This window comes from Limulus polyphemus, unplaced genomic scaffold (assembly GCF_000517525.1).
Source record: "Limulus polyphemus unplaced genomic scaffold, Limulus_polyphemus-2.1.2 Scaffold5538, whole genome shotgun sequence".
Lineage (NCBI taxonomy): Eukaryota > Metazoa > Arthropoda > Merostomata > Xiphosura > Limulidae > Limulus > Limulus polyphemus.
Window position 1 is genome coordinate 27,397 of NW_013671148.1, and position 12,803 is coordinate 40,199.

Genomic DNA, 12,803 nt, shown 5'->3' on the forward strand with positions numbered 1-12,803 from the left:
GTTGTTAGTAGGAGACGAGGTTTAGTTTTTCGTTTACGTAATACACCACCTACCTACTACTACACTTTACTTTACTTCCTTCCCCCCCTCCCCCCCCCCCTCTCCTTGGAATTATTTTTCTGGGTAGCATTTACCTGAAGCTGTTCAGGTATTTCTTCTCTAGAATGCTATTGAACCTGCCAATTTTTTTCTCCAAGATTTTTTTTCAGGTTTTTGGTCCTTCCCCAGAAGGCTGGTAATAAGCATATTATTATAGATCTGTTTAGTCTCATCAGTTGCATTGTTTTTTAACTATGAAGTCCTTTCTCACACTCTCACTGGCATTTACTCCAGGTCTGTCAGCCAATTTTTTCAAGAATGCCTATCTGTTCTCAGTTTCATCCCAACATACATCTCACGAATACGCTTGGTTGACTATTCAGGATGAAACTCATTTGGGGTGTCTCATCATGTTGGAGAAGTTCTTCCTTCTCCCAGCAGAATAATCTTTCATCTGGGTGTTGTTGTTTTTTTGCTCCCTCTTCAGTTGGATTCAATTGTCTTCTTCATTTTGGGTTGAGTGGGCACATGGTCTTCCATGCCCATTCACCTCATACTCTTTCTAAAGGAGAGTTTCTTTCCTTTTTTTGGGAACATGTTTCATTCACACCTTTAGTGGGTGCTTCACATTAAATTTAACCTTGCTGAGGATCCCCTGAACTCCTGTATCCATCCCCCTCTCACACTTCTAGTCGATTTCATATGTTGGCTCAATGGAGACAGTAATGGGCATGCCTCTCCCTCCTACATTACTCAAGCTGCATCTGTTTACAAAATGCTTATTTTTTGGGTTTAGGAGAAAATATGTATTTTCTGGAAATCTCGGATCGTTGGTCTTTCATCAAGAGGCAATGAACATAAACATCTTAGAGCTTCTTGCTGTATGTCAGGCTTTGGTTTGTTTCCTACCTTCAGTATTAGGCAAATTGGTCTTGATCTGTTCCATCAATTTGCCTATTGCCTCATACATAAATCAACAAGGTGACACTGGTTCATGTTCGTTGTGCTTCCTAACATTAGAACTCATGTTCTAGCCACATTCATATCACATACGCTTAGTTCCATGTGATGTTCCAGGTGCATTGGGTCTCATCTTAACTTGATTATCTCATCCTGACAGGATCCTTCTCTTGGTGTGATCTTCAATTCCCAAGTTTTCTGGGGGGTTATGCAATCACTTAGGTACTCTACCTCCAGACACTTCTGCCACCCATCTCAATATCAGATTCATTCTTTTATTTCTTTAGTTTCCAGTCCCTCATCCTTTGGCTTTAGGGGTAGCTGCATTTGGTCTTGATTGGACCAACATTTATCTGTACACCTCACCTCCTAGCTGTTTCTTTCCCAGGTTTCTGTCCATCATCCAGTCCACTTCTTGTCATTTCCCTCTGAGAGCTCCTCTCCGGCCAGCTCACACTTCGTTTCCACTCCTTATCCACCTTCTGACAGCACCTCCATTACCACCTCCTCTTTCCCAATTCCTCATTCATCAATTTCAGTTGCTGGTATTTTATTATGAAATCACCACACTTCAGCTTCATGCATGACTTTTTTCTGGTCCTTCACGAGGCGGCTCGGACTATTCACACATGTAGCTTCCTTCCTTTTTCATTCCATATGTCTTTTTCTCTCAAGGTATGTCAGAGAAATTGGAGTCTACTTTGTTGTTGGTCAGTGCACCTTGATTACTCTCCTTCCCATCTAATTATTCCTCATATCTCTGACTTTTTTTACCTGGTTGTTCGACATTGGCTTTTCAGTAACTACTATTGCTGGATATCGAGCAGCCTTATCCAGTACCTCCCATTTTTTTCCTTTATATCTCCTACAATTTTGTTTTTGTTGTGGTTCTTTCAGATCCTTCCCACTCCTCATCCTATTATCCTCCAGCTTGTCATTTTAATATTGTTCTCCATGCTCTTACATGGCCACCTGATCCCTTTACCATTTATCCCTCAAAACCTGTTTCATTCTCCTCTTTTACCTGTGGTCATCAGAGGTTAAATATTTTGCCATTGATACATGTTCTTTGCCAAGATGTCTATGTTCTTCTGTATCTGGATCACAGTTTTCTACCTAACACATCAAAGGATTGTGAACACAATGTCTCCTTTATACACACATACCACCTTCTATTTCCCTCTTGCATTCCCATTCAGATTTGGATAGACTTCTGTATCCTGTATGAGTTCTCATGTGTTGTTCTGTCTCCACAGCTTCCTTCCATGTTTCTTGTTCCCATTTATTCATTTCATGGAACCATTCATCTTAGAGATATTTCGCCTAACACCTCCCAGGTTTGCATTTGCCAACTTGTCAGACTGACATATTCTTCCTAGTTCTCCTGGTTCCCAACATTTTTTCCCCATGTCATCTCATCAAGTACAGCACTTTACCTTTTTTTTCTGGCTTTTAATTTCTCTCATCCTTTGGAAGACATCATCCAGGCTGGCATGTGGACCACGCCGACCACATTCTTCTCCCACTACCTTCATCATGTGGCCGTGTCCTCCTCATCTGGATATCACATACCACCTGTTCCCATACTCCACACATCACTTCAACTGTGAGTGGATAAGTGTTTTATATTTATATGTTTCCCTTAAAGGGTCATAACACTTTCTAGATTGGATCCTGCTCTGTGTCGAGTGGTACCTGTCCAGGTATACTAATTCTTAAATCTGCATTCTGTGGCCTTTAAGGTCTATTACACTCACTTTTGAGTTGGGGGTGTTCCACAAGACTGCTTATAGGTTCTTCCTCGGGTGTTTTGTGTCACAAATATGTCCGACCCTGCAACTCCTTCGATTATAAATCAGGAATGGTCTGCTTTTAAAGTAGGGTTTCTTGGTCACCTATTATACTTTCTCTGGTGTTATGTTCCTCCAGACTCTCCAATGCATTTACCCCCTTCTTCAAGTACAGTATAGGAGTCCTTAACACTTATCAACTTCTAGCCACTGAGATGATGGACCATGGAGGCTTCCTTGTGAGTGTGCTCAGTCCCACTCAGTTGAATATAGGGTTTTGGTGTTCTGCAGGTGTAGATGCTTTTGCATTCTCCTCCTACACTGTACCTAATGTAAATTTCAAGATTTTGTTTGGTTTTGGACTGGATGAATCCATCCAAATTTAATTCACCCCTTTGGCTGGGAAACCTCATTCTACTGCCACCTGGATGTCGATTTCTACTTGATATGATGTTGGATTTGAGCTGGACCATCCAACATATGTTCTCATGTGTGAGTGGGCTGGGATCACATTCCTATTGTGGACTGTATGATACATTGCATTTTCACCTTCCTACTGTCATCCAGATGTGTGTTACTGGGGTAACAAGTGTTGGCTATACATACATGATGGCTTGAGTTCTTGGAATGAATGTGCTCTTTCCTTTCTGGTTCATGAGTCTGAGATGGGCCAGATGATCCTTTTCCAGTTCCGATGGTTTTGAATTGAGCTGATCTTCCAACTATGATCCCACATGCCCTAGCCAGGAGTATATGGGAAGGGTTTTGTAGGAAATCTCCGGGTTCCCCAAAGGGTGGAGTGAAAAATTTGACCATTTTGCAAACCTTAGGACTGAGACAATTTGTTTTGTACCATTTAAAAGTTTTTGCAACCAGCACACAAACACTGAACTTTATTATATAGATATATAGATCAAGCTAGTGTATGAAACTTCGAAAAAGTAATATATAGTGGTAACAAAGAAGTATCAGGATTAGTGATCTTAACTGACTACAGTGTGACAAATTGGAACTTATCTTAAACATTAAAAAAGTTTAGTCAGAGAAAGAAGCCAGTCATTTAAAATGACATGAGAAAAATAAAACTTCAGACATTCTCACTGAAAAAGTTTATTAACAGATGTTCATTTAACCTTGCCAAAAAATCCATTATTTACTGACTACTATACATACTTTGTATAATACAAAATATTTGAATAATAAGGAATACTTGTGTTGTAGACATTCAGATTTTAAACCTATAAACCTAAGATATAATATGGGTTTTGTGTTTTTTCCTCTTAGTCATCAATATTGTAGATGCTCTAAAATTTGTATCTGCTTAAAAACAAGTTCTCACATAATTTATGAAAGTAAATGTTTACTCCTTAGATGAAGTAAGTTCTGTGCTTACATAATTCTATACAATCACAGGGAATCGACCTCGTCAAAGAAGGCCTTTGAAAGAGAGCATCTGATGGGTATGAAGGCAGATGGTTGCTTTTGACTCATACTGTTTAACTTTATTAATTAGCCACACATACAAATTCCCCATTAGCTATCCAGATGTCATATTTTTAAGTATATTCAGCTACTGAAATTCTACTGCTAATGATCAGATCATTGTAATTTCACATCTGAATTCACTTTCCAGATACCAATTTCAGCAGTGATCAACAGATGGTATAATTTCAGGAATAAAAAAAAATTACAAAACTATTCTGACACAAGTCATGGAAATAAATGTTTAATCTGTAGGCTTGACTTGTGAAATGAGCCCTGTACTCACATGCATATATGTATATACTGTTGTGAATTTAAACTACTGACAATTTTATATTATTTAAAGGATTTGAAACAGCAAGGTCTTTTGCATTTCATGGAGCTGAGGTAGTTTTAGCTTGTCGAAGTGAAGTTAAAGCACAACAAGCCATTGAAGAGATTAAAAAAGAGAGGGTAAGTGATAAAAGAAAAATTATTCAAAGCAAAATAGAAGTTTTTATTTTACTAATATTGATTTTGTATTTGATAACATTTTAATTTTCTATACTTTTGAAACAAAGTTAAGCATTTTTTATAATTGTATATTTAGTATTACATATCAAAATATTTTGTTTCCAGAAAAACATTCCGTTCGTTTTTTTTTATCACTTATTCAGCCTCAAGCAAAGCTCCATTATCTTCACCTTGACTTGGCTAGTCTGCAAAGTGTTCAAGTATTTTCTCAGCAATTTCAGTTTTTAGGACTGTAAGTACAGTTACTGTAACACAATCCTTAGAATTATTTCTATCTGAGTGAGTAACAAAAAACTGAGTTTAAAGAGCTCAACAGTGATAGAAAAAACTGATGAACTGTGACAGTGAGATTCGAGACAGTTTATTAATATTTATAAGCTTACAAGTAGGATAAGCAATAGTCTGTTTTTAACTGTATCAGTTGAACAATTGAAGGTGTATTAGGTGATATTTATTTGCTAGCATATATATATATATATATATACGTGTGTGTGTGTTATTAGCCCTTGAATTATTGAGTGGTCCATATGAATTTTGTTAGCTTTATAACCCTATCGTTACGCTGTGTATGATGCACGGTTTTAGTGTCTTACATTCTAAATTTTATTAGCTACTTTTTGTTTATGTTATACCAATTAGAATAGCATAACATCTTAGCTAATACTCCATATCTTAATAACATATAAGTTTTAAGTTCTTAATTCTACAAGGCAATATTTTAAAAAATCCTGAATTTCCTTTAGTGTGACCCACATGACACATTTTATTGTAGCATGTCATCATCTCTATTTTATCCACCACCCCTAGATAAAGTATGAAATTAAATGTAAACTACTCTCTATAAAATTGTCATTACTCAGACAAATCATAATTTTTATAACCTTAAATTTTGTTTGGTTACAGAGCTATCACATAGAAGATCAGACCCTTCCTGCCACATCTACCTGTCATATCCTCTCTTTCAGAATTCACTAATAGTTCTCTCTTACATTTAATTATATATTACCTATAACCAAAAGAAAGTCAAGGTTTTCATCTATCAAATGATGTATTGTATAATAATATGTTCTGAATGGTTAAATTCCAATATCATTCAAAGTACCAACATCATTCCCATGAGAAAGTTAATGACTAGCTTGGATGAATTTGTAACTTCTTTTGTTCCATAGTTAGAAAGCCTGCAAAATTTTGAGAGGTAAGGGAATTTGTCTACTTTTTGTTTCTTAGTAGTGTAAATTTTTTGGTGCATTATTTAATTAAATAAAAATTATTAAGTGCATTGCTATCATTAGTATAAAAAAAATTAGGTTAACTCTCTTTGACAATTGACAGCAAGAAAAAAGAAGATTGGTGAAGTATTTTATATCTTGTTTTTCATGTTTATTCTTTATGTATAATTATAAAAGTAACTAAAATGTAAATATAGGTATCCATTTAGGTTAGTTAAGATTAGATTAGGTAAAATAAATAATAATAATAATATAATAAAAATGTTTCAAGAGGCACACACACATGAGCAACTCATAGTAGCTACTTAGGATAAACACAGTTTCATGTTACAATTTGAAGTCATTCTAGAAAGAAAAAAAAGGGTAATTTTGATTTATCTTGAATTTTTTTGGCAGTTATGAGATTGGTCGAATTGATCAATTCCATTTCGAGGTAGGGTAGAGAAAATAACAGATAAAATATAAAGTTTTGCTGAAAAGAAACGTTTGAAATGTATTTAGGAGATTTTAGAGATTACACAAAGGAAATTTGAGATTTTTGAGAGGAGGAAAAGTATTTTTAATTTTAACATGAAAATTACTTTGCACATGGACTATTCAGAATAAATACTCAATATATTCTTGAACAAATCCTTATTTTATTTTATTAAAAATACTTGAATAAAAAATATGATTTTTTTGTATGTGAAAGACTTGTAATGTTAACTGAAAGACTGCCAAATTTTATGAAGATATACACACTATATTGAAAGTTAGAAGTATTAAATCTATAAAGACTTTAAATGAGTACAAAGAGGTCACATGGTTGGTCAAATTACCCGAGTCCGTATTCAGAGAGTTAAACATATTTTTCTAAACTATTTATTCGACAAGATACTTGTGGGTCCTTAGCTTTGTTGCTTAAAAGGTCCCTAAAAACATACGAGTCACATAAAACAATTTAAACAAAAAATAACATAGATATTACAATTCATTCCACTAGGACTCCCTATATATTGACATAGAAAATGAGTGATTTCATCCAGATTTTTGTTACATTGAATTGTTCAATATCATGCAATATGTGCCCCCCTCTCTACTTTCTGGTAATTTATTTGAAGCTTAACCAACCAGTGGTTGGCAATGTTTATGATATGGATAAAATAATTTAAATAACAAAACCATTGTTTTCCTAATTATTAAATTTATTCAAAAACTCTTGTTAAAAACATTTTCAAAACATTGACATACATAATTACCACATCTGTTTTTTCACTTGTTGAGATGAAATTAATTTTTTGGAGTTTCTTTTGTGATCATTCCTAATCACCACCCACCAGTTCAGTTGGACACGTTATATGAAAGTTTTGTGTTTTTTATGGCTTATAATGTAAGTAAATTAATATCTATAATTATTTGCAAACTTTTCTCTGAATTAAAATACTTTTATTTGTGAGCTTTCGACCCTCTTACTGGAGCCTTCATTGTAGCCTAAGGAAGTATTCAGTAAGAGGGCCAAAAGCTTGTAAATATAAGAAAAGTATTTTAACATAAAGAAAAGTCCATGTATAATTTTACATATAAAGGTTTTCTAAAGTTTACTTAAGTCTAAATCATTAATTAACTTCTGAAATTAGGAAGTTCAATGTAATAATCAATTTTCTTTATATAAGAACTTTTTAAACATTATATTTGTAAATGGCCATGTTGTGCATTTCATTATTTTCTGAACAAGTGTAGGAGTTTAGTGCTCTCTCTGAGGATGGGGCCTATGCTAAGTATAGAAGTAAATATAGATCAGAATATCTTTGGATGTAGCAAGGCGTATATGTTTTTTCAAACTCAAAATGTGCATGGTTATGCTGATGTAAGCAAAATAAGAAGAAGGATATGCTTAGTATTAAAATGTATGGGTGGGATTATTAGCTACTAAGTTCTCAAATTATTTATTTTATCAGACACTTTACTGATAAAATAAGTAAATAAAATATACATTACTCCTTGAGAGTCGGAAGTTTACCAGTTGTCTTATGTACACAACATAAGAAATTTGACTGAACTTGTTGTTCTGTAGGGAATGGTTCATTACTTAGGTGGGTGTGCTTTTAACGAAATGACTGCTACTGTAATTCCAAACTAAATGTTAGCTCTATGAAATGGTCAAGTAGAGCACATACCTTGGCCACTCCTTAACATCCAATGCTTATTACTAATGCAATCTTTATTTGGTAGTATGTTGCTGTCAATTCCAACTTCCAAGTTTTCTCATATTACTAGTTGTAATTTTATTATGTGCTATATCACTGGCAAAACCATCTCCATCCCACCTTGCACTGTTTATAACATTTTTGTTTTTCTGTGCAGTGCTATCCTAAGAACTGTTCAAAGACTTTGCTGTTGCTTCTTGTACTTATTAAACAAACTGAATATATGTCCAAGCTGAAATTTTGTAAGACCAGTCACACTATGATAAAAAAAAAGAAAATGCTTTGCATTACATTTTGAATGGCTAGCCCATTCAAGTGTAAACTTGCCTGTTAATCAGTTATACTAACCAAAGAATAATTAACATTTTGAAGAAACACTTAGGGAACTGGTAGCATGCTTTGCTCTTTCATGGCATGGAGTTTCTGTATTGTATATATTTCCTTGTTCATGCCTTTATGTTTTCCTTGAACCTCTTTTATACTGTTTACCAAAATGCATTATATATAAACAGGAAAGACTAATGATAAAACTGTAGTTTTGTATTTTTGTGCTTGTATAAGCGATGTTGATATTGCTGTACTTGTCAATGGTGAACTGATTTTCAACCTTGAAGCACATTATTTTACAGTCATTATTCTCGTGTGGGAAAAAATATGTAAAATGAAATTAATCACATTTTCTAAGTTGGACAAACATTGGGGCCTTTTTATGTGAACTAGCTGTTAAATAAGTTAGCATGATTAATGGAACATGCTTTAGTTTGTGAAGACATTACATGTACATTTGAAACTTGCCATTATTAATTTGTATATATAATTTATTAATAGTTCATGTGTTTTGATTTCTTGGTAAGAATACTAGAGCTTCAGGAGAGGATTGTAGATCATACTTTAAAAAAAAATCACAAAATTCAATGAGCCAACAGGATATTCTATCACTTAGATAATATAATTTACAATTTTGCCATTGTCATGTTAGACAGTTGACATATTTTTAGAGTGCTTTAAGTTGTCACTCTCAAAAAATACAGTAAATTACATTTTTTAGCATACTCTACTAAATACTTGTTGTTTTTTAATTTTCAAAATTAATATTTACACACTAAAACTTTATAACCTTGCAATAGGGAGTAGTGAAAGGGGAGTGACAAAATATTCATTGTGTTATTTAAATAAGAAAGTGATTTGTTATTTTAATTTTTATTTATAAGTAAGTTTTCTATAAACTTTTGTGAAACTGCTGTATTTTATCCATGTTTTATATTGGTTTGATGTGTTAAAACCTTTAAGTTAGTATTGTATATAGTATTTGTAATTTGTAACTGACTTTTTTGATATGAGAAATGAATTATTTTCAAAACATTACACTGAAACTGCAAGAATCAAGTTATTTGTGGTTATTTTAGTTAACACATGTTTAACTTATTGTTGGCAGCAAGTTTAGTGAAATTCTCTACTTTATAGTCCTCTTCACATCTTGATACTAAATGCTGGAGTGTTTAGTCTGCCTCATTCTTTGACTGAAGATGGACTAGAGACAACATTCCAAGTTAACTACTTAGGACATTTCTATCTAGTGCAACTACTAGAGCCTATTCTAGTAAAATCAGCTCCAGCTAAAGTTGTAGTTCTCTCTTCAGAAAGTCATAGGTGAGCCAATGAGTTCTAAGTATTTTTTAATTATGTGTACTAAAGAAATCTGTAATAATTTAAACTTTGAATGTATTTTTGTGATTTAGTGACTGTATCAAACTTTCCAGTTCAAAACTGTTAGATGGATACATCAAAACTAATCATCTAAAGTATATACAGTTAGGTTTTACCATAACAAAGCACAAATAGCTTAGCTTTTCACCAAAAATATGAAATCAAGTTTTATAGAACTTTGTGTTTGAAAAAAAAATAAAGGTGAGTTGAAAATCACTTTAGGTGAATGATTTTCTCTGACAGTTTGTGTCATAAATGGTTAATTTCAAACAATTTTAATATTTAGACATAATATTAAATTTCTCAAAGTATATTAATTGATTATCATGCAAACTCATCAATTTTAAATAATGTAGTAAGATATATGTAATATACTCTTTGTGAATGAAGAAAATATCTGTTTAAACATATTATGATTAATTTGTCTGTATTGTGTCCAGACCTGAATATAATTACTCTTATTTATGAATTAAGTCATGAGCATTGATTACTCTTCCAAATAAACATAGTTTTAAATGCAATATACCTGTATTGTAACCTCCATTTTATAAATTCAACTTTGTGCCAAGAAATAGATTTAACTTCTCCACTTCCAACTTGTACCCTCCTCTCTGCATAATTTTGGATAAAATTTTTCTTTTTGCAAAATATCTTCATGTGGCTTTGCCTCCATTTATCCTTTTCTTCAATAATTTCTTTAATACCAAATAGTCACATTTTCTCATGACACTATATGTTCACATCATGTTCCCTTTATCATTCCATGAAGGGGTTTGGAACTTAGGTGAAAATTTAGCCTATGTTCTTGCTTCTCAGGAATTACTTTTATTATGAATTTGGAAATTTTTGTTATTAATAATCATGAAGGTTTTAATTCAGAAAATTTATCCCAGGATGTTACTGTTTACCAAATTGCTGAAAATTGTCTTTCTCATGATAGATGTTCAATTGAAGATTTTTTAGTTTCAAGCTCTTCCCTTTAGTCTAGTATTTATGTTCATAAGAATGGTGATGACCATGGTATCATTCTTTCAATAGCAAAATTTTCATTTTCATCCCAACAATTGGTAGTTCTTTTTTCCACCTAGTCAGAAACCGAGAAGTATACAGATTCTCCTTTTCTTTGTGAGTTTCAGAAGAACTGTGAACACGTGGCAGGCATATTAACACTATTGAATTGTTGAGATATATCTGACTTTGACTCTTGTCAGAGATGTTTACAGCTTCTACCCTTGAGGATAGTGAATTTGTAAACCTGAATCTGACAGATTTTGCCTTTCATGTTTGTCTCACTCAGAAATTTCTTGCTTTGATTGTAACTCCAATGTCTATTGTATATTTTATTCTTTTGGTTATGGCTAATCTACAGTTATTTCATTCAAACTTTACATCTAAGTGGATGTGTTAACCCTTTTGCATTGTGTAGTCAAAGTGCACATATCACAACCTTTAATAAGAGTTATATTCAAAATGTAATTAAACTACTTTATTATCAATGTATATGAATAAACTTGGCATCAAATGTAGCTAATAAATAAAATTTTAATATTATATACTTAAGTTTTTAATTTCATAAGCAAATATTTAAGAAATCCTCAATCTCTCTCTCCTAGTATGAGAATTGTGACATTTGCTCTCTAGGTCTTCCCTCTTCTCTAATTTATTTACCACCCCTCCAAAAAGTATGGAATTTAATGTAAATTACTCATTATAATATACTTATTACTCAGGCAGAGCATAATTTTTATACCCTTCAATTTTACTTGGTTACAGAGCCATAAACTAGAAAATTAGACCTCTCTTCGATGTCCATGTTTCACATTCTCTCTTTCACAAATTGCCAGTAGTTCTCTCTCATGTTTAATATTATATTGTTTATAACGAACAGAAATCCAAAGTTTTAATCTATCAAGTGACATATATATTACATTGTTTTCTCTACAGATAATTGTGTATTTTATTTCGAGTTCAAACTTTATTCTCGTGGGAAAAACATCAAAGAGCTTAACTGAATTTTTAGACATTGTCTGCTTTTTACCTGTTATTTTTCTGTGTCCTTAAGTGCAGTATTGAAATAAATAATTTAGTGTGGTAGTTTGGTTAGTATAAAAAAAAAGTGTCACATGATAAATGATGAGTGTGATGTAGAGCAATTAACATGTGAAGATAAGTTATTCTACCTGAAGGAAAATTGCATAGAGAGGGGTAGAATGATTTGGAAGGGAAAAAAATTGTTTGTAATTTAGCACAAACCAGGTGTCATTAATTTTCAATTATAGTAGAGGTAAGTATCTCTTTGAACTTCATTTTGATTCTAAATTATTGATATCACTGTATGCCTGTGACAAATGTTATATCCTAGATATAATTTTAAATATCTCTCTTATGATAGTCTCCTCAATCTACTGTAAGAATCTATGTTTTTACTAAAATTTCAGTAAAGCTTATAAAATATTTTTACAACACACCTATCACCATCTTCTTTGTACTTATAAATTATTTAATGTCATTGAACACTTTTCATGTTTGAAATATATATGCAGTTGTTCATTTTTCTTTTATGTGTGTATATTTTTTGTCTCTGCAAGAAAGCTCCAAGTTGGCAATAATATTGTTTTAGTTAACTTACTCATATTATAAAATTTTAAATAAAGTGTACTCAGAATATTCTTCAAAGATCTAACATGTTAACATTTCAGAGCAGTTCCTTGTGGGTAATTAAGTAGCTTCAGGCATTTCTATTATTCAAACTCATACTGAACATTTTACTGTCAGAATGTTAGTCTTATCATTCCTTGCATTATTGGCTGCATGAACTACATGCATTTTACTGTAATTACAGATTATACACACACACACACACACACACACACACACACACACACACACACTACTCT

At 32.7% G+C, this 12,803-nt stretch overlaps 1 protein-coding gene across 3 annotated transcripts in view; it reads left to right on the plus strand.

Annotated features, from left to right (window-relative positions):
* The window catches only part of LOC106472704 (WW domain-containing oxidoreductase-like), a 55,109-nt gene that overhangs the window by 26,324 nt on the left and 15,982 nt on the right, over positions 1 to 12,803 (plus strand). For all 3 annotated transcript variants that reach the window (XM_013933356.2, XM_013933354.2, XM_013933355.2), the window contains exons 5-7: positions 4,618 to 4,724; positions 4,928 to 5,016; positions 9,664 to 9,849. In XM_013933356.2, the coding sequence (XP_013788810.1) occupies positions 4,618 to 4,724; positions 4,928 to 5,016; positions 9,664 to 9,849 (382 nt within the window). The remainder of the gene's footprint in view (positions 1 to 4,617; positions 4,725 to 4,927; positions 5,017 to 9,663; positions 9,850 to 12,803) is intronic.